General features: G+C 46.2%; 1 protein-coding gene and 1 long non-coding RNA gene across 5 annotated transcripts in view; one reads left to right on the plus strand and one right to left on the minus strand.

The window, feature by feature from the left end:
* Positions 1–7,532, minus strand: part of YAP1 (Yes1 associated transcriptional regulator) — a 96,713-nt gene extending 89,181 nt beyond the window's left edge. For all 4 annotated transcript variants that reach the window (XM_075592430.1, XM_075592429.1, XM_075592427.1 and 1 more), the window contains exon 1: positions 6,315–7,532. In XM_075592430.1, the coding sequence (XP_075448545.1) occupies positions 6,315–6,551 (237 nt within the window). In that variant the 5' untranslated portion in view covers positions 6,552–7,532. The remainder of the gene's footprint in view (positions 1–6,314) is intronic.
* A 1,058-nt stretch (positions 7,533–8,590) lies between these two features.
* LOC142490313 (uncharacterized) lies at positions 8,591–12,667 on the plus strand. The gene is made up of 2 exons (XR_012800029.1): positions 8,591–10,350; positions 11,195–12,667. It is a non-coding gene; the product is annotated as an uncharacterized LOC142490313 (long non-coding RNA).
* Positions 12,668–23,343: the final 10,676 nt, after the last annotated feature.

Here is a 23,343-nt window from a genome sequence, read left to right on the forward strand (position 1 = left end):
CCATTTAATTGAGCACGCCCTCCTGGGACCATAATAAAACCTGTGGCCTGTTTACAGTGGTCTGTCTCATCTGGGTAATTGCTAAATGTGTCACCCAAATCCCTGTAAGTATTTAAAAAAAAAAAATATTTAAAGTTAGACTTAGAAGGGATCAGATTTCCGACAGCTGCTCCATTTTGTGGGGGATAAGGGTAAAGAGAACACTTGATTGACAAACTTTCCCATTACCATGCCCCTAAGAAATTCAACTGGTCTACCACGTGTGATTGCACCTTTAACTACTAATGACAGCCTCTTGTTTAAGCCATTTCCCGCCACCTCTTCAAGACCTCTCTGTATTGCTGCTGTGTCAGAACAATGCTCTCAGCATCTCACCACAACAGCCCTATTATCCTGTGTTATCTACACCTCTATCCTCCACAGATTCTTCCTCTACAACTTCCTTCTAGGCCATCAAGTCAAATGATCTGTCACAGGCTTCTGCGTTTTTGACGCCCTTGCATCTGAGTGTTCATTTAAGTGTTTTATTTTAACTACCATTCCTGCTCTCACAATAAACACCTGGCGTTTGCTCAAGCCCACCATATCCAATTATAAAGATGCAATGCCCATTAAAATTATTTTTTTCCGTGTTAATGCAGCAAACAGAGGCAGAGTACAACGAGTTTCCTTTGACCATATAAATGTAGTTTTTTTTTTTGTTTGTTTTTTTAGAAATCTGAATGGGGCCTGTGAAAATAAATGCTGATTTTAGCAGGTGTAATGGTAACTAGTGTAGAGAATCCAGGAAGCACTTTTCTCAATCTATGTCCACAAATATAAAATGTTAAAGATACTGTGTATTTAATGTCCCAGTACCACTTAGTGCTTTTATATACTTGTAGATGTTGCTATCACAAAACATACATATTTATAACAATAAGACGTTCCCCTTCCATACAGGACACACACACACACACACACACACACACACACACACACAAACACGTCTCCACTCCCCCTTCTAGACTCAGCTCCTGGGGGCGGGGACCTCCTTACTAGTGTATCAATTTGTCATACAATGTTATTGTCCTCTGCTGCAGAATATGTTGGTGCCATACAACTGTGGTACTCAACTCCAGTCCTCGTGACCCACAAAACAGGTCAGGTTTTCATGAAATCCCAGCTTCAACACAGATACTTGTAACCATGTACTATTTGTTTTACTCTGTGCCCAGGACATACTTGAAAATGAGAGGTAACTCTCAATGTATTACTTCCTGGTAAAATATTTTATAAATAAATAAATAAATAAAGATGGCTCATTGAGCCACCTGCCCTGAAGCAGGAATATCCCGAAAACCTGACCTGTTGGGGGATCATGAGGACTCAAGTTCAGCACCCCTGCCATACAAGATAATACTAGTCATTGCTCTGGATATGTTTAATAGTTCTCTGGTTCTAAAGAATGTTGAGGTACTTGACAGTGAGCAATTTAATTAAGAAATATAAAAATGGAGTTTATCCAGAATAAACATTGGCTGATCTGTCTGACAGTGGCTACCCCATTTATGTTACCAAAAGTAACATCCTGATGTTACCTCACAAAGGTAAATTAGTCTGTGTAACAAAAAAAAACCACATTTATTTTCTTAGAAAGATTCACTCACCCTCAGAGGAAAAGTGTGTACTTCGTATCACGTGAAAATGTATATTTTTTATTTCTAATCATTCTAAATCGAATTACCTACATTCAACCCATGAAACAGCTAGCTCACTTTCAACACTATGTGGAACTGCCCACAGCAGATTAATTCCACATGGAAACATTTCAGGGAGGAGTCTGATTTTTGTTGTAGCATAAAAAAAAAAAAAGTAACAGAGGGCAATTAGAGATGTGAGATTACCAGCTATTTATGTCCACTATAATAACAGAGACCTTTTCTGCGAGGTCTGAAACACCCAAAATTACATTTCTACAATTTCCTTTTGTGCTTGGGAAGCGAGTTGTGATCTAAGAAGTAGAGATTCTGGTTTTAACCAAGACAAGCAAACCATCACCGGCCGATCATCTTGCACAACCGGTTATAGCCGAGAAACCAAAAAACCCAGAAATTAAAACATTCATCTCCTGCTGACCCGCACTCCTAGTGCATAAAGTGTCACTAAATTAACAAGAAAATAAAAAAGGCGCCGATTTTCCAAACATTTAAAAAATGGAAAATACTACAAGTAACCCATCTGTCAAGATGACATATAACACAGTAACTAACCCCTTTGCTGACAGCGTGGTAAACAAACGACAGATATTGACCTGAAATTTTCATGCAAAGGGCTCAAATAATTTACTGGATCAAAATGACAAACTAGAAACAAAAAAAAATTCTAATAAATAAGCACAATGGATGGGAGCTCAGATGTGAATTTTGTGTCTCGCTGCAGTTTCCATCCAGATTTTAATTATTTTTGGTGAGAGAGAAAAGAGTTGGAGACTGAATGTTCTGACAAATCACAGAGCTCTAGATACAATGTAAAACCTGGGTGGGCCATGGTCTGAAGGTAAAGTGGGGGAGGGGTAAAGTTCCGTGCTCACTATAGCTCTTTCCATGAAGGACTCCAAACCAATATAGAGTAGTGACCCGCAAGCGTGGTCACAAAGGAACATCACTATATACATTACCAAATGCAAGAATACCCATAAAACACAACAAATAACATGGAAGTTGCAGCCCCCCCTTCCTCTCCCTGCTCCTGGAAACATTCCTATACTTCCATGTCCGTTTAAATGGCCAGCCCCTCCCCTTGATCCCTTCCCTCCTGCGTTCCTCCCAGGGGCCTTCAAGGGGAAAACGAGCAGCCAGGAATGATCATGCTCAAAACAAATGCAGGATTATTATTTTTTTTATTGGGATGTGGGGCCCCTTCAGACGAAAAAAAAAAAAATATATATATATATATTTATAGATAAATATATATAGGGTAAAACAAACCTGGGCCGCTGGTGACAAAAGAGCAACACTGCCTCCTTTTATAGACCATTAAAACTTCAAGATCAGACACGCAAAAGCCTTAACCCCTTCCATGCACTCTACTGCAACACGTTTCTAGCCCAGTCTGAGGGATTACACCAAGAATGCAATTGGCTTCTTTAGACATATTTACTCTTCACTGCTAATAGAATCTATGTATTTCTCATACTTAAATCAACATTACCGTCTTCACTGCCCTGAGGCTGAACATCAGGCTTCAGCATTGTAGTGATTAAATTACCTAATTGTAGCGTCAACCTAGCATGTCAGGAAAATCCCAATTTTTAGACTGTTTATGACTCAAAAACATGTGCAAACTTTGTAAGAAACCAACAGATTTTGTGCACCAACATAACCCTGCACTCCTTGGGTTTTCCATTAAATTACAATGGCTGAATTGGATAACATACATACTGTAGGTTTAAAGCATTGAAATGAAGAATATCCTTTGTCTGATGATCCCAGGAAGGTGTTGTAATATGATTTGGGATTGATGGGAAAGGGGCCTTGGGTCTGAAACTCTGTTGTGTACAGACTAAACTGGGCACACAGTTCATAGGTTAGATTAGACTTCAGTCCTCCAGCCCCCCCCCCCCCCCCCCCCCCAGGCGGCCAGGTTTTCAGGATATCCCAGCTTCAGCACAGGTGGCTCAATCAGAGGTTCAAAGACTGAGCCTCAGTCACCTGTGCTGAAGCTGGGATATCCTGAAAACCTGGCCTGTTGGTGAGGGGCTTAGAGCCACGGCTTCAGTAACCAGAGTAATCATTGTCAGACCATGAAATGTCAAAAGGGCACCAGGAACTGTTGGGGAGGGGGTGTCCCACCTCAGAAAGCTATTGGCATCTCTTGGAGATAGAATGACAATAGGAACAGGGGCATCTTCCTTTCATTTATATGCACAACTTGCTGGCTCCTTAGCAGCCAGGCTACCTGTTCCAGTAGCAAGGAGGATATTCACCATATTCCACCATATTCCACACAGAAACCGTCAATGATTGGAGACAATCACACCATTATGAAATGACTTCCAGAAGACCATTATTAGGCTAAGTCCCCGCTGGCGCTGAGCGCACTCATGCTTGGAGAGCGCTCCAAGCACGAGCGCCGGGTGTCCGGCTTGTGCGCGCAGGGGAGAGTGCACTGCAGGTAGTTCAGCGCGCGGGTAAGTATAGATTTTTTGTTTACTTACGCGGCGATCACGGCTGAGCGTGCGTACATGTGTGCCGCGCACCGCGTGAGCGGGGACTTACATATATCTGTCTCCTCCGCAAGCGCCGCCCACTCAGCGCTGAAGTTTGTCTCCCCGTGGGATGTAACACTACATACCTTACTTACTTCACCACCCCCCATCGTACTGTCCCGAGCTCCATTGCATGAGGGGGGGATATAATGACCGATAAGCCTCGAGTGCCACATCTACATACTAGTCACCATGGCACTAAAAAGGTTAATAAATAAAAGGTATTGTATAGTAGTGATGGGCAAGAGTTCTTCATCTGATTCAATATTATGGGGACTTGCAAATTCTCACTCTGGCACAATCCAGGTAGTTACTGATCACATTGCTGAAGGCGATATTGTATTCATAACAAATGAAGCACAGTTATATCTGCAGAGTGATTTTCCTCACTCAAGAGTTTAAAAGTGGAATGTCTGATGCCGAGATTTGTTTGTAATTTCTCCATCATAGACATCAAAAGAATGGTTATTATCTCTTTGCATACAGTGCTTCCACTGCAGCTAAGGATCCTGGGAAATGACATTCAAATGAGCACACTGTCACTTTTGCTTCAAATGTATTTTGATATGGACCCATGTAAGCATGTGGCAGGCATAAGCTCATAGGGGGGTCCATGCTAAAATGGATATGAAGCAAAAAGGTGACTACGTATGCTCATTTGCATGTCATTTCCCAGAATCCCTAGCTGCAGTGGAAGCACTGTATGTATGTTAGGAGATAATGGGGAAAAGCAGGGTTGCAGACCTGAGACGTGAATATGCTCACAAGTGATTTTTATTTGCTGTACACTACGGTGGAGGGTTTTTGACCCACCATAACTTACTAAATATGTCCTTGAACTATAAAACCACCTCCACCTCAAATAATAAAATAGGGTGTAACCAACAAAATGTCATAGTTGGCCCTATAGTATTAAATGTATTACAAACGGTTAAATCAGGTAACAAATGTGTTTTCTGATCAACATAACAGCATTAAAGGAGGAGTTCAACATACTCCAAAGCACACATTTAACATGATCCTTTTAGTATCTGCCTGTGAGACCGATGGACCCTAATCTGTCACATTTTAGCATGAACTGTCACTCAGACTACAGAGTTAAAAAGCACTCAGTACCCATTGCAGTCAGTACCCATTGCATAAAAATGTAATTACGCGTCCTGAAACCCCAAATCTCACTCTTGGGGGCCTTTGTACATCTGCAGTTCCTCCCACAAATCTCACACCCTTCCTACCTTCTCATTTTAGATTAATACCCCACCTAAAGCTTTAGAGATATATATAAATATAATCTATATATAGATATATCCCCAGTGCTATTTTTATTATAAAACAAACACGTTAGCTGCATTTCCTCACAGATTATTTTAATAATTTGTGCCCCCTCTCACACCCCCAACACAGGACGACTTTAGTTGCCCTCATCAACTGGGATTATTCTCACATACTCTTCCCAACATAGATTTAGCTACCCCAGGAGGTAGGTAACCCTGTCTCGTGGTGCTGCCAATCTATATTGGGAAGTGTATGTGAGAATCATCTGTTGATGAGGGAGAAATTGCTTAAAAACAATTCATCCCTCCCCCATACATAGGATGGGAATTCAGTGTATGCAATACCCACCTCCCCCATTACATCACTGCACCTCCTGGGCCCCCCAAGTCACTACTGCACCTCCTGGGCCCCCCAAGTCACTACTGCCCCTCCAGGGCCCCCCAAGTCACTACTGCACCTCCTGGGCCCCCCAAGTCACTACTGCACCCCCCAAATCACTACTGCACCCCCCAAATCACTACATCTCCAAATCATTACCCCTACATATCACTGTACCCCAAATCATTACCCCCACCCACATTATATCACTGTACCCCAAATAATTACCCCATTATATCACTTCACAACCAAATCAATACCCCCATAACATCAGTACACCTCCAGGGTACCCCAAATCACACTCATGCCCCCACCCACCGAGACATTACATCACTGCCCCTCCTGGGCCACCAAATCCTTACACTCCATTATAACACTGTACCCCCAAATCATTACCCCCACCACAGTTTACCTGGCGGGAGTGGGACTTGGGCTCGGGCTGCTTGAAGAAGGAGTCGGGCAGCTTGCGCATCCTCATGGGCAGGGTCTGGGGTAAGTTGCCGGTCTTGGGGTTCATGACGGCGTTGAACAGCGCCTCCAGGTCCGTCTCCGAGTCCCCCCGGACATGCACGATCTGGTGCCCGGCGGGAGGGGGCTGCGAGGCCGGGGCCGCGGGCGGCGGCTGCTGCTGGGGGCCGGGATCCATCATCGGGGCAATGAACACAACTTATTACCCAATAATAATAATAATAATATTACACCGCCGTGCGAGGCGGCGGCGGGTACTTAAAAAAAAAAGTTTAAAACGATAAAAAAAAGTAGTTCAGATTAGTTTAAAAAAAAAATCAATGCGGATTCAAATAAAATGAGTTCGTGACACAAAGTTTGTTCGCTTGAGGAGATCCTGGTAATCCCTGGGGGCGGTGGGAGGTTGTTGAAGGGTAGATCCCCGTATGGAGGTAATGGATCCCGATGGTTCCTGGGATGGGATCGTAGTGATCTCAAGTTACACAGCAGTTGGATCCCGCTGGTTCCTGAGGGGATGGGGGGGTATCCTGGCGATCTCTCAGGTAATGTGGCATTGGATCCTGGATCCCGCTGGTTCCTGGGGGGGGGGGGGGGTCGTGGTAATTCCTCAGGTAATGTGGTAGTGGATCCCGCTGGTTCCTGGGGGGGTCGTGGTAATTCCTCAGGTAATGTGGCAGTGGATCCCCAGGAGGAGCGGGTGAGGGGGTGTCACAGTTCAGGAGGGGCTGCTGCACGCTGCCGGGGGCTCCCGCTCATGTCAGGCGCCGGGATGAGGAGGGGAGGGGGGTTGCTCGGGGTCCTTGTATTGCGCCTCCCTCCCCCCGGGCGCTCTCACACAATCACTGCCTGTCCGCTCCAAGCTCTGGAGGGGGAGAAAGTAGATAAACAAACCGCAACTTCCCTTGTGGTCTGCCCGGGCGGGTGAGAGAAGGGGGGGGGGGGCGCCTCCCCTGTGTGCGGGGTCCCGCGGCCGCTCTGCTCTCCTCCGCTTTTCCAACCGTTTGGAACGCCCGGTGCGCGGCTCGCGCTCTGGAACTCTGGAAAACTTCCCCGCGAGAACCAGAGAGGAGGGGGGGCTGCGGGGGGAAAGAGAGAGAAAAGTTCCTCACTAGCAGACGGGACCGCAAAAACTTTTCCCTGGGAGACCGACCGCAAGCCACGCCTACCCGCTGCCTGGCGTCATTGAAAGGGGCGGGGCTTGGATTACTTTGTAAGCCACGCCCCCTGAAGCTCCATTAAAGTGACGAGAAGGAGGGCTCCAGGAGTGTCAGTGTCACCGGTTATAGGGATCCCTGGTCAGCTGTGCAGGGTGACTTTGTAGCAACCAGCTAGGGACGGATATGGCCACTAGGATACACATAGGCATGTTTAATGTTGGTATTAGAGTGTACAGATTAAACAAGACCTGTCTGAGACATGCAAATGTGCCAACAAGTGCTTTTCTTATTTACTGTACTGTGGAGGGTCTGTCACTTCGTGAACCCACCATAACTTTTTCAATGTTGTCTGATACCAACTACCAGCAGCCAACCTCGCACTGAGAAGGCCGTCTATGAGTACTGGTTTACTGGCTAGGCACTTCTTTAACCCAGGCTGTCCTGAAAAGCTGTGGTAGGCTGCGCTTATAGTGACGGCGACAGCGACGCGACGTCTCGGCAAAACAAATGCATTGCCGACGTCGCGTGCGCGTATAGTAAGCGCGACGTGACGGATTGGTCGCAATCGCTGGAAGTCATCTCTATTTGATTTTCCAGCGACCATCGCGTCGCTGGCACTATAAGCGTAGCCTAATGCGGCAGATATACGCTTATAGGGGTCTATGTCAAAATGGATACGAAATCAAAAGTGACACACTGCGCCTTTTGCATGTGTTAGGCTGCGGTCCCAGTCACTGCCACAGCGGACGGCTCGGCGTGCGCTGTGCGTGTAAGCACCGCCCCTCAATGGGGAAGGGCCCAGTACGCACCTTCACGCTGCAGGTGCAGCCGCGCCGTACTGCAAGATTTTTTTAACTCGATGAAATTGAGTTTAAACCTTGCGACGGAGGCCCGCAAATCGCCGACCACGCCCCCTTCCGTCGCAAGCTTCCCTCTCTCCTGGAGATCGCGGTTAGCGCTGTGCACGCGCCACGCCCCCCGCGCATGTCCCAGACATGACGGACCGCAGCCTAACAGGTGTTCCCCCACCCTAAGGCTGAGCTTATAGCGACGGCGACGGCAGGCTGCGGACGCTGGAAAAATCAAATTGAGATGACTTCCAGCGATTGTGACCAAGCCGTCGCTCCATCGTGTCGCGCTTACTATAAGCGCACGCGACGGCGGCAATGCATTTGTTTTGAAGCGACGTCGCTGTCGCCGGCACTATAAGCGCAGCCTAAGTGAGATTCACTGCTACCTGATGTTGTGGTGCTTACCTGCAGGTTTACAGAAGAGCCTGAGCTTCCGTCAATGTTAGTTGGGGATGAACAGGACAGGTTTTTGGGATCTGTAGCTCTCATCTTGTTCGGTGCAGCGCCTCCATTCCCACAGGGCCTATCAGAGATAGGTGCAGTCCCTCTAGAAAACCTCCTTCCCTCCCCCCGAAAGACTGCAGCCTTAGGCCGCGCTTATAGTGCCGGCGACGCGACGTCACCCGAAAACAAATACATTGCCGCCGCGTGCGCTTATAGTGCCCGCGGTGGCGACAAAGCGACGGAGCGCCGTCGCGGAACTGGAAGCCGGCAAAATTTTATTTTTCAAGGGCTGTCGCGTCACGTGACAGCCCTTGAACAAATCAAATTGCTGGAATCCCGCGACCCCGCCGCCCGGCGAAACATAACTTTCGCCGGTGGCGACGGGTTACGTCAACTGCCGTGTCGCCGTCGCCGGCACTATAGGCACGGCCTTAGGCAGGAGTAAAAACAGAACTTGATCTTTATTGAACACACTTCATCACAGCATTTCTTACAGCACATTCTCTTCTCGGTGTCCCTGGAATCAATCCCATGGGCTTGAGGCCCCAGGAGTCATACCTTGTCTCCCACACTCCCTGGTGGAGTATGGGGTAGCGGCTCCCACTCCCCTAACGGAGGGAAGGCCTGACACCAGGTCCCTGGTCCAGGATAGAATAACATCCCACTCCCTCTGAGGGAAGAGGATAGAACACACACACCCCACTCCCATGAGGGAAGAACTAACAAATTTGGAGCTGCAGCCCCTTTGTGTTACCAGGGGAGGGGCCCCAGGTCTTACCCCTGTTGGGAGCAGTACCTAAGCCTTAGGCCACCCCCCGTCCGGTCACTCAAGGGAGCTGTTTACTGCAGCAGGGCATAGATTTAACCCTTACACTACCTGTGCTGGTACCAGGGCTTACATGTTAGGCAGGGAATTAGTAGCCCAGGTTACACATCTCATTACCCAGAATGCCATGCTGCAGTGGTGGCACTGTATGCTTAGAGATAATGGGGAAAAGCAGGGTCTGAGACATGTCAATGTGCTCAAAAGTGATATTTGTATCTGATCACACAGTAATATTCAGTTATATAACTGCTTTGTTTGATATTGTTTAGTTCTTTTCACACCTATGCCCCCCTGTCTTGAGCTCAGTTTTCTGTGTCACTGTCCCAAGTGCATCACTCATATATTTAAATGGCCTCAAAGGATAGCCAGCCATAGGAACCATAAGAAGACAAATTCAAATAAAATACCATCAACTCCTTCATCTTGGGGATTTTTTAATAGGTATGCGCTGGGATACGGTTGTAGCATTAAGATTATATTCTTCCTCACATTGAAATAAATAATCAATTCCAGTGTTACATGCCTTTCACTTCAATAGAAGACCCTAGAAATCGAAGTCTCCTGGATGCAAATCAAGTCCAAAAAACAGTGCCTGATTTGTAAAAAAAATACCTAACTAATAACCTAAAATAAGCGCTAGACCTACAATAAGTGCACTAAATGAATGTGCTGACTACCTACAAATATATGTGTAGCCCTGAGGTAAATTTTCTCTTACGGCCTACCACCGAGGTACCAGCGGTCCCAGGCGTGGGATCAGTACCTGCCAATACCGACCGGGGTAAGTTGACTGCCCCAGGGGTGTCGGGTGTGAGCTCCCCGGTGATCGTGGAGCCTGGTGACTCCAAAGGTAGGGTCACCCGGGCGATGGGCTCACCCCGTCATCGCGTCCTGGTGGAAGTGTCTCCCCCAGAAGATCTCTGCAGATCGTGGAACGAATCCGACCTCATGAAGGTATCCGGTGTAGCGCACCGGAGCGACACATACTCCTGCACGAGGAGTCTCCAAGCTTGGCCTTCTCAAGACCCGGGCCTACCCGAAGAAGTGGTGCCGTCCGCGGACGAAGTCACCGTTAAAGGGATTGTTGGAGCGGACAAAGACTCTGTTGAGACCGCTCTGTGTAGTTGTGGCCTCTCCCAGGTGCGCGATGGAGCGCTATGTTCGCCATGTGGTGGATCGAGGCAAGAGACTGAACCTCCCTGTCTCCCGTGAGACGAGACCGGAGGAACCGGAAAGGGTCAATACCCAGGACCCCTTACTATTTTTTCTGCGAGGGGGAGAAGGTGGGTTGGTGCAAGGGACAGGTCTTGAGTTCCAAAAGACTCACAGGAGTCAAGGTGGGATACCCTCACCCAGTCTGTTAGGGGCACTCCAATCTGAAACTCAGCTGGCCTCGGGTATCCATGCGGGGATGTTGGGTACGAACGGGAAAATGCTTATGTATGATGTACGGTTTACTATGCATTTTTCATTGTGTAATCCACTGCATGGTTGCTACCCAAGCGAGGGCGTTGGGATTCTGCGAAGGGGAGAATGTAGCCCCGAGGTAAATTTTCTCTTTCTGGCCCCCCTCCGCGAGTGCCGTGCGGTAGCGGGTGCCGCCGGAGGCCTTGACGGACCCGCCGGCACTTCGCGAGGGTGGGGGCCAGTGCAGGGAGCGGTGCAGGCTGGTTGCCGGGGACGCGATCGGGCCGTCGCTATGGCCGCGATCGCGTTGCCACCGGTTCGGCGGCTTAGGCAGAAGGCGCCGCCATTGCGCGGAGGTTCGCGCATGCGCAGTAGGGCGGAAGCGCGCGATAGGACTCCAGGGATAGGAAGAGGTCGCGCGAGAGTAGGGAAGTGTAGAGGGAGAGTGAGGCGGCCATTAGGGGTTCGCGCATGCGCAAGGGAAGCGCGCACGCGGCCCCAATGCTTTAGGCAGCCCCTGGGAACTACAATTCCCAGGAGGCTTAGGGAGACAGGCATCAGGTGCCTGAGTGTAGCCAATAGGGCTGGAGGAAGCTCAGCCCGGGAATATAGATACATTTCCCGGGCTTTGCAACAGCAGTCAGGCAGAGGAGAAGGAAGGAGTAGGAAGGGTGCAGGGAGCGCGTGGCTCCTGCATCAGGTAAGGGTTCTCCCTAGATTCCCAGGCAGGCCCCAATTCCCGGGTAAAGGGCAGGGGGTAACTGAAGAGGGACGCCTTAGCTAGGGAGGTGACCCTTGAGTGTGGAAGGTGCTGGTTTGGCAGTGTCGCAGCGGAGAGAGCTGTGGGCACTGTCAAAGAGGCACAGTGTGCTAGCAGTGTGTTTGCTGCGGGATCCAGGGGCTGTGTGTGATTGCAGCTGCCTGTGAGTAGTGTCGCTGTATGTGCTGGGCGCAGTGCGTGCAGTGTGTGTGAAGTGTGGATCCCTGCAGGCTGACAGTGTGAGCGGTGTGTCAGCTGCAGGTGCTTTGGGAATAGCTAGTTAATAGCTAGTAGCAGTTACAGTTAGGACTGGGTAGCTGGGGGAAGGGGGGCAGGTTATTGTCCACAGGCCCTAGGAGTTTTCCCCAAGCCATCCCAGGTTGCGGTTCTTCAGGGACAGGCCCTAGGTTAGGGTTGCTGTCACTCTAAGTAGTAGTTAGTGATAGGAAGGCGGTTGCTGTTCCCATGCGGTTGGTGTTGCCGTGGTCCGGTTGCAGTTCCCGTTGAGCGGTGGGACCCTCGTTGGGGCCCACCGGCAGAGTACCTGGAAAGGATCAGACGGACGTCTGACCCTTTCAGAAGAAAGTTGCGGTCCCGAGCATCGGAGTGCTCGGAAGGTATCTTCATTATTATAAAGTCCACCAACTGGGCCCTAGCTTAATATAGTGACTGCGCAGTCACCCACGACCTCCGTAGGAGTTACGAGACATTGGGTGTGGGGTGATCACAGGACACTTGGTTGGGGAACACCAGACATTGGGTTGAGGTGATGCGGGTAGAGCATCAGGTTATGTTATGTGATGTTATGTAATGAGTTATATGTGTGTGTTAAGTAAAGTGTTAGTTATTGTTTTATCGTATACGAGTGTCATTGTATTTCTTACTCAGGGCTATCTTTCCTAACGGGGGATCCTGGGTAAGTGGAGGCGCTGCACCAAGTAAGGGTAAGGGTTTTCCCCAGGCTCCCAGCTAGCGGAGGCTCAGATCTCCTGGAGCCACACAGGTTATGCAGTACCAGTAGTCCTTTAGAGCAGGTGTGTTGCAGGGAAAGGGACCGGTTAGACCACGAGGGGCCAATGTGATATTGGGTGGGTCGGCCGGTTCACAAAAAGGGTTACATATGTGCTGTGATACAAATTAATTAAGGAAGAACCCACTAATAACCTAGAAGATAGAGGATTAATACTGGGTGGAGCTGCCATGGGGATCCTGATTACAAACTTCTCTGGGAGTTTGATACATAAATACCAACATAATCCCACAATACCACATTCCCCTGAGGAAGTGACCAGTATTGTCACGAAACATGTTGGGAGGAGCCTAATCACGTTGCTGACCGAGAAGTGTGGAGTGAACCTAGCAGTGACGTCACCAGTGTGACCGCGACCGTGGGGGTGAGCGCAACGATCACTGACAAACACTGAGGCTCTGTACAGACACGCTGCGGACGGCAACTTTGTTTCATTCTGAGCAGGGATACATTGTAAGTGTATTTCTTTGCTGTGTGTTTTTAAATTAAAGCCTTGCACCATCTCTTTCCCCTTTGTTTATCTTTTGGGGAAATTCGATCTGGTGCTGAGCGTGGAGACGTGTATCAGCAAACCAACGGAGTCCAAGGAATTGCCGCACGTGGGGTTCGTGCAGCAACAGGAGAAGACGCTGGCACAAGCACAGATTCTATCAGCTGAATGCATTTCAAGCCCACTTTGTAAGTAGGCATTTATATGGTTTTAATAGTGTATTATACTTGGACTCTGCAAACTGCACTATGGTGTGTCCCCTTTTTCTTGTATACCATATGAACACTATCCATAAAGAGGACACTATCTAAGCCGGATCCAGGACTGGGGGTGTCTTCAGATTTGATTGTATCTGTGGACTTTCTTTATGGACATTAGTTCACCATAGCGGTAACCTGTTTATGTTCCAAGTCAGATATGCGCCGGGGACTTTATCTGTATATGTTAGTACCTGATTTGTAAAAGAAAATACTAAATAACCCAGTTAGACACCCTAAATCTAGTGCTATTTGTCAATCTACTATCCATTGGCAACAAGCAGGCTTTACATACCCTTCCATAAAGTCTAACATATCAAAGGTGCAGTCCCATGTAAGACCAAATTGAACAGACGTTAGAAATATCTTTATTTGAACCAAACTCTGACCGCCCTCAATTAAATTGAAGTAGCTGTGTTCAGTTACAATAGTGCAAACAAATAGTGAGTACTTCAGTATTTGGTGATACCTTTTTTATTTGGCTAAACACATTATATTATTGGATCAAGAAACCTACTCTCTTCCCCAGGTCTTGCAATACTGATTTACAAAAGTGTATTTGAGTTTAGCATAGATGCAGAAACCAACACATCAGTATCAGATCAGATCAGTATTGCTGTTCTTATATTATTCTCTTGGTTTTTACATCTGGTCATCATCCCAGGACATACTTGAAAACGAGAGGTAACTTTCAATGTATTACTTCCTGGTAAAATATTTTATAAATAAATAAATCTGTGTTAAGCTCAAAGAAACTCTTGTAAATCAGTATTGCTTGACCCGAGGGAGAGTGTAAATAAATAGCTATAACCTAATACTGAAGTACTGACAGCATCGAGACACACTCACATCCTGCATGGCACAGATAAGAATCAACTTTAGTTGAGCGTAGAGATTTTAAAGCAACAGTTGGAACTTTTTTCTTTTCTCCTTGGGATACTGGTAGATAGACAACAGCACAATGTGCATATAGAAACGGAAAGAAGGTTTCTCCGGAGACACTCCTTAACCATATAACAAGTGACAGACAGCACTCAGAAGAGAAATAACTTGCTTCATGCAGGGTGCACAAGACCTACTTGGGGTTGGTTCGCGTTTGCCGCCTGAAGTCTCTTTGCGTGCTCCCTGGATTCGTTCCCCAGGAACTTGAATAGCAGGTTGAGCTCTTCCCTTGCTGAGAAGTCCAAGCTGTTGATTGCGTCTTTGAATGTGAACTTCCACGTCCGGTAGTTCTCAGGGCGGTCGTCGAAGCTGATGAGTCCTGTTTGCACCAGGTCACGCCGGATCATGTACTTGGCTATGTCTGTCAGGCCTGAGGCATCGGCGCGTTGGTCGCGTTCTGAGGTAGTTGCTGGGAGGGTCCGTGTGGTAGCCTCTTCCTTGGCGTGGACGCGTGGTGACTGCTGGTCAGTGTGAGGTGCTGTGTTCTCCCGTGTGGGTGTACCTGGATTGCGAGCCTGTTGTGGCGCATCCGTGTGCGCGCTGGCGTGTGGATCGCTGTTGCGGCTGTGGCTATCCCAGGCAGCATGTACCATTGAAGGAACAGCGTCTTCTCCTCGTGGACTTAGCAAGGTCTTCGGTGTCTGTGGAGTCACTCCCTCCATGTTGAGATGATGCGCTGGTGTTTACACTGAAGAGGCTCCTTACGTAGTCTTCAGTGCGTTGGGCTGGATCCTCTGAGGCTATCCGTCTGTACGGTTGCTCCCCGCCGTCCTGTCTCGCGGCTGCTTCTAGGACTTCAGCTTGGGCTATGGCGGGGCGGCTTCCTTCTCTTGATTTAGGGCCTTTAGGTTGACGTCCACCTCTGCCTTTTTCCGTGCAGCGGTGGCAGCGGCGGTGGCAGCGGCGGTGGCAGCGGCGGTGGCAGTGGCTGTCTGCTCCTCCTCTTCTAAGCGGGCCCTTTCTAGTTTCATGACTGCTTCTTTCTGAGCGTATGCGGCCCTAGCACATGCGGCCTCTGCAGTGGCTCGCGCCTTGGTGGCGTTTGCGCTTGACGCGTGAGATTGCGCTGACCTTGATGAGTGCCTGGATGCGCTGGAGCGCTGTGATGCGGTTTCCAGCAAAAAGGTCCATTCTCCTACTCTCAGCCTCCGTGATAGTGGTACGCACGCAGCTGTCTCGTGTCAGGTCAATGTTACTCTGTAAGTCTCTTTCTTGTAGGCTTTCGCTGGTGTTGGCCCTGATCAGGTAAGTAATGTATGCTTCTGACAGCTCTTGATAACGTGAGTGATCAGTCCTTAATTGCGTTATTGCCTGCTCGAGCTGTTGTCATAGTTGCCAACACTAGTAACATTGCGTATTCCCTGTGTGGTTGTTTCCCAGGCCAACTCTAATTTAGCGCGGTCCGCTTCAATGTCAGTCTCATATTTTTCGCGGGCCTTTTGTGTCAGTGTGACTGTCCGTTTAGGCCTTGCATCTGCCTGCGCCTGTTGCAGTTGCGCAGCGGTCTCTGTGTCTGAGTGATCACTCTCCTGCGTGATATCTGGTGAGGCTCTGAGTTCTGCCATGCTGTAGGTTTGTGTAGGCCTTCAGCCAGTGCGTGTGGCGTGCGGTCTTTTACCTGTGTCAGCAATGGGCGTCTGTCTCGGATGATGCTGAGCGGTGTCCTGCAGTGTGCAGTGTAGGGGTAGCTGTACTCACAGGTGTCTGGTGGCTCTGACCCGTGTCCTGGCGGGTGTCCGGTAGCGTGGCCCTTGATGGCACTAGCCGTGGAGACGTGCGCAGGGGTAGGTGAGATGGTGGCTCCTCACTATGGAGCTGTGCAGAAGGTGGACTCAAAAAGACAGAGAAGGCAATCAAGGCTCTGTGTGTAAGATGCACTGTCTGTTTGCAAGGCTGCTGCCTTGTGTGCAAGGTTGTTTGCTGGCTGTGTGCAGTGTAAGCCTGCTTGCTGTTTAAACTGCTGCTTGTTTTGCAGAAAGCTGTAGCTGTTTGCTGTATAGCTGCGTAGAGCTGCACTTTTGTAGCATGAAGGCTGTGAGTGATAGCTTCTGCGTAGACCTCTAGTACACGGTCTCTGTCTTACTATCCTGAAGCTAGGGTCACGTATTGAGGTATGAATAGCTTCAGTTAGCTTTAACTCATGTCTTCCCTCTTCCAAAGCATGACAAGTCCTTAATGTCTTTCTTAACTTTATTGCAGGAGTAGAAAACAACAGGAACTTGTAGGTGTAGTGTAGGCAGAGAGTGCTTCTCTATGTGGAATGCTTGCATGAGGTTAGACTACGGTAAGACAGAAAGGCCTTACCAGGGGTGGATGCAGACAGGTCTGTACTCACTGTGATCTTAGGTGGAAAAGGAAGTGAGGGGCAAGGGTAACACTAAAAGTGAAGTGAGAATGCACTAACTGTCAGCAAGGACGGGGGGGAAATGGGAAAGCCCATTAACTGGAGGACTTGAGATGTTGCCAGAGCAACCAGGGGTGTGACAGACTGGAAGGAAAAAGGGCTACATAATGTATCCATTCCATCTGCACTGGGAGTAAAACTGTAAGTAAAGTAATCTCCAAATACAGCTAGCAGGCAGAACTGCCAAGGAAAGGAGGGCTGAAACAGAGAAGACAGACATGGGTATTTCTGTTCCATGACAGCACTCTCCTATATGTAGGGATAGTACAGTATATAGAATTGAACAAGACTGGTCAAATAATGAGATATTAGAGATAGTGATTAGTAGTTCATATAAAACTTATTATTGATGGGTGTATGGACGTAGTTAAAAAATGTACTTTATTAAACTCAAAATATAAAATGAAACGGGGTATACAAACACCTACACATATATATTAATACAAAAATGGGCGTAGTAAGGACACCCAAGAGAGTTATATGTCTCTCAGATATGTACCCTCCAATTAGATTATGATTCATCACTAGAATTGAGTTCAGTTCTAAGTATAGACTGACTCGTGGGGTATTCCTATGTGTCTTTACCAATATTATGCGTGATCTGCGTCCTAGCTATTCTGTGTAGTGGAATTATTGCGGAGATCAAGTTAACTCCCTGTGTCTAGTAGTGGCCCCCTAAGATAGTATAATCTGGGTGCACCCTTGTTGAAAGTATATACTCATAGTGGGCATTAGTAAATGCTATTCCAAACCGCACCTAATAAAGACAGCGCGGTCTGTATAATGGTGCAACTATTGCTCTCCTGGTGATTAATCTTTTAATCATCCATATAATGCAACGGAGTGGCATTACCGCCGTGGTGAGGCAGAAATTTACATTTGCCTAAGAATAAATACAAATTTGTTGCCACGGATCACCAGTAGGTAGTATATCTTTCGGTCACTACCTCAGTGAACAACAAAGTAACATTACTGGAAAGGTGAAACAGGGTTTTTAGGTTCACCTTGGAGCTCCCACAGATTAGTTGCCATGGAACAAAAGTGGTTAATATATATTTCAATCACTGCCTCGGTGAACATAGTATTGATTCATTGTGGAGTGTATGCAGTAGAGTGGTGTCTTTTGCATCATATATACTACTTAAGTTGAAATTCATAGTCCATTGGTGAAAGCCATCGGACCACTGCCTTGAGGAATATAATATAAATTCATCATGGAGTGCAGGCTGGCACAATATAAATGACCACTGCTTTGGTGAACATAATAATCGTTCACCTCAGAGTGTAAATGGTCTGGCTATGTATATTCCGCCTGGTAGTCTAGTATACTATCTTCCGTAGGTACTTAGGTCTAATAATGGGCACTATTTGTAATCTATTTATAGTCGGAGATTACAGCGGTCTGTGTAGAGACTGCCATAGCTTAGTGTAATGCGCTATCATGGCTCCTACAGCTTCTACTGCCCGTCTCTTCCAGGCGACGTCATCACGCACTCCCGACATACGGGAGACCGCATTGGATACAGTTAACCCTGTGAGTGATCGTTTACAACATAAAACGCTGAGTTCTATATGACAGAGTGTAAGGGAATACAGGGGTTAAACTCCCTTTATAGGGCAGGAAAGTGCACTGGTGTTGGGTTTCATGCAGGGGGTATGTGAAACTCCTGATTGAACAGGTATAAAAGGCAGGAAATTAGAACCTGTCACTGTCCCTGTTTGGAGTCTGTTAGAAGGATCACTGACAGAGCTCCCGTCCATAGGGATCCAGGCTGGTTGACCAGAGGATTTTGCCTGGCAACCATGAGGAACCCAAAGCCTCACACACCAGAGAAGCCTGCGTACAAAGAAGGGCAAAAGACTTCCTGGGAGCAGTAAGACTTCAAAGCTTGCAGCTGGAGAAATCGGAGATGCCAGACCAGCATCAATATCAGATACGACTTTTGATATTGTTCCCTATCTTGCAAATATTGTTTATATGTTTTGGAGTTGGTAACCAGTTTAGTTGGCCAGCTGTCGTTAGAATGGGCCACAGTAAGGTTTAGCTAGTCTCCTGAAAGGAGTAGGTGTTTATTTTATGATTTTGTGTTGTGCCTTCAAGGGGCTGTAGTCAACTGTTTGATTGCTGTTTTGTGGAATAAAAATCACTCAAGTTTGGTTTTCCCTAAAAATTGCATGTGTGAAATCTGATCTGACCTCGCCTGCAGGCTGCTCTGTCACACAGAGTAACAGGTATAGCTTGTCCCAATTATTTTGAACAGCTATATTTGCAAAGCTAAGGTTAGGTTGTTGGTATAATTCGGGTATTGCGATCTTATCAACAAATATAGAAATTTGAATGATTTTATTAAAAATTAGCTATTTGATCTTTTGTAAGAAATGGCTAAACAGGAAGCCATCATTTAGGCATTGTGGAAAGTGAGTCTGTAGCTGGTATATCCATTTTGTCTCTCTTTCTAAAAGGATTTTGTCCCAGTCCCCCTTTCTTGGGCCAATTTTGAGATGGTCAATCCCTCTGAAACTCATCATTTTAACATCTCCTGCATGCATGTCATTCATATTACGTGCAACAGGGGTCTCCAATTTATTTCTGACTGAACCGACGTGTTCCAGGACCTTCCTCTGCAGTTGTTGCCTGGTTTTGCCTATATATTGTTTACCACACTTACATACCATTTGGTAGATTACTCCTTCTGTTTGACAGTTGATGAAATGTTGTATTACAAATTGCCTGCTATTCTCAGAATTTGAGAATTTCTTAGAGGGCACCATTACGGGGCATGCTTTACAGCGCCCACATCTAAATTAGCCTTTTGGTTTTGCAGGAATCCGTGTAGATGTTTGGAGTAGTGGCATGTAGCATTACAATACACCTGGTCAAAATAATTGGGTCATGCTATACCTGTTACTCTGTCATATGGAACTCCGCATTTCATATTGTAAATGATCACTCACAGAGTTAACTGTATCCAATACGGTCTCCCTTCCCTCCCATTGAAATCGGGGGGGGGGGGGTATTTAAACTCAATCTTTACAGGAACGGCTCCTCCCTTGAGAAAGCGATAGCGAAACATACGTCGGGAGTGCGTGATGACGTCGCTCGGAAGAGACGGGCAGTAGTAGCTGTAGGAGCCACGATAGCGCATTACACCAAGCTCCGGCATTCTCTACACAGACCGCTGTAATCTCAGACTATAAAATAGATTACAAATAGTGACCCTTATTAGACCTAAATACCTACGAGAGATAGCATACTAGACTACCAGGTGGAATATATATAGCCAGACCATTTAAAATCTGAGGTGAACGATTATTATGTTCACCAAAGTAGTGGTCATTTATATTGTGCAATAGCCAACCTGCACTCCATGATGAATTTATATTATATTCGTCAAGGCAGTGGTCCGATGGCTTCACCAATGGACTATGAATTTCAACTTAAGTGGTATATGTGCTACAAAAGACACCACTCTACTGCATACACTCCACAGTGAATCAATACTATGTTCACTGAGGCAGTTATTGAAATATATATTAGCACTTTCGTTCCATGGCAACTAATCTGTGGGAGCTCCAAGGTGAACCTAAAAACCCTGTTTCACCTTTCCAGTAATGTTACTTTGTCGTTCACGGAGGTAGTGACCGAAAGATATACTACCTACTGGTGATCTGTGACAACAAATTTGTATGTATTCTAAGGCAAATTTTTAAATTTCTGATTCACCACGGCGGTAATGCCACTCCGTTGCACATGCATTCGCCCCGTCGCACCGGCAGCAAATGAAGGAAAAGACAGGAGAGGCACGGCAGAGAAAGCTGACACCAAACAACCTACAAACAAAACGCCCCGTCGCACCGGCAGCAAATGAAGGAAAAGACAGGAGAGGCACGGCAGAGAAAGCTGACACCAAACAACCTACAAACAAAACACTGAGTCTTCGTGCTGAATGCAGCACCAAAGAATGTGAGTGGCATTTATTCCCAAAGTTTATATGTTTTTTTCCTTATTAAAATAATCTGCACCATAGAGGGGTGTTTGTTTGTGCTCTTCTCATTTCTACAGTTTTTCTCCAACATACATGAGAGTTTAGGAGTACTCTTGAGGAAGAAGCACCCACCCTGATTTGGACGATTAGGCTTTTTTATCTTGATCAATTACAATTGGTAATTTTTTTTAATCTGTAATTTTTTATAATAATGATAATTTTTGTACCTTTTTAGCGTTTTTTGGAATTTTTCTATGAATATATGTGTAGGTGTTTGTATACCCCGTTTCATTTTATATTTTGAGTTTAATAAAGTACATTTTTTAACTACGGCCATACACCCATCAATAATAGGGGCTATATACGTTTTCATATGAATTACTAATCACTATCTCTAATATCTCATTATGTGACCAGTCTTGTTCAATTATATATACTATCTCTACATATGGGAGAGTGCACTGTAAGGAGTTTTTGGGGTATTGCTGCATTCTCTGCGACAATTACTCCACACTCTTTTTCGCTACTGTTTACATTAACCCTAATGCACCCCTATTTTACCAATAAGCAGAGTGGGTGTGTCCACAGTAATGTTCAATATATAAATAAAGATATACATACATACATCTCAACTAATACATGGAAAAAGTGATGGCAGATGAGAATCACCCAACTCTGCTCATTTGTCTGAACTGCTAATTAGATTAATTTGTTCCCTACATTTTTCCATAATAAGGAGAAATTTGTGTCTATCCAAACCATTTCAAATCCCTTTACTGTTTAAGTCTCTGTCACTTTTTTAAATTGAGCAAAAGTACAAATTGTACATATTTTGCCAATTTCCTCCAGATTATCACCAGTTTTTGGTGGAATTTTGAGAACATTAGCTATGATAGCTAGATGTAAGAAAGCCTATATGGATTCTCAAGAAACTTGTATATAATATTAGCTATGCTCTATAATATATTTGTATTTTGTATTGCAAGAAAGAATGACTACTGAGCACTTACATTATAATATATCTTTAATGTTGTAATGTATATTTTATTATAACAGCTGCTTTCTATTGTGATTAATGAAGAAATATATAAAATATCACTTCCTGTGTATGTGGATACTCCTTGAGTAAGTGCCGTTGTGCCTGAAAGGAATAGGCAATTGTTTTACTATTCAGAAGCTCAAGATGACTTAATAAAACTATCTGTATTTTTCTATCGATGCTGGTCTCTTAGACCAGGGGTGCACAAACTGAGCCCCATCCTCTTCCCCATAACATCTAAATTAATTGCAACGGGAGAGCGTGGGAACTCTGTAACAGCCTCTTACCTTCTTCCTGCATCTTCTGATAGTGACGATGCTTTGCCATTACAAGGCGGCATCAAATGGCGGTGCACACTATGTAGGATCCAGAGATGGGTAAAAACGGCACGAAGATGGAGGAAGTGCACATTCAAGACCCCAAGTTCTCCCAAGGTAGTTTCTTTATTATCTACAGTGACTTAACATTATGAGGCCCGGGTGAGTGCTTTCCATGACGGATAACTGCCCTATGCATCGTGACTCCTGCTACTAATATCTTTTTAGATATTTGACATTTTCTTCATACGTTAAGAAATACAACGGAGTCGTGTAGCACCAATGGTATAAAATGTTTTGATGATTAAAAGAAAATGTATAGTGTTTGGAAGTTATATATCATTGATCATGTACTCTGCCTGTACAACTACATGATTTTCACTCCACTGACCACTCCTCCACTCTACTGACCACTCATCTAATACTCCTCTGCTCTAGGAAATCCAGCTAACTGCAAAAATTATAGGGGCATAAGCTTGCTATCCACATCTGCAAAGCTTTTGACTTCTATTATCCGGACCAGACTTCTTAAACGCAGAGAATGGAACTGCAAGGAAGAACAGGCTGGGTTTAGACCAGGAAGAGGATGTACGGACCACATTTTCACACTTCGACAACCAGCAGAATTACGACTCCGCTGCAAAAAAGATACCTTTATGGTATTTGTTGACTTCTCCTGCGCTTTTGACAGTGTGGATCACCCATCACTATGGTGCGCCCTCAAGGCTGATACGGTACCACATGCCACTCTCAATGTGCTAAGAGCTTTTTATGAAGGAGGTACAAGCAGAGTCAAACACATGGGTAACATATCCGTGCCATTCTCCATATCCACAGGAGTCAAACAAGGTTGCATAATATCGCCTTTGTTATTCAATATTATCATGGATTGGATTGACAAAAAAAACATTTAAAGACAGGCCTGGCGTACAAGTGGGAAGCGAGTTTTTCTTACGGACCTTGTATACGCTGATGACATCGTGTGCTTAACGGATACAGCCCAAGAGGCACAAGAAACTTTTAACGACAAGCAAGTCAATGCAAGAAGCTCGGATTATCCATG

The sequence above is a fragment of the Ascaphus truei genome, chromosome 3, assembly GCF_040206685.1.
Source record: "Ascaphus truei isolate aAscTru1 chromosome 3, aAscTru1.hap1, whole genome shotgun sequence".
In the NCBI taxonomy this organism is placed as follows: domain Eukaryota; kingdom Metazoa; phylum Chordata; class Amphibia; order Anura; family Ascaphidae; genus Ascaphus; species Ascaphus truei.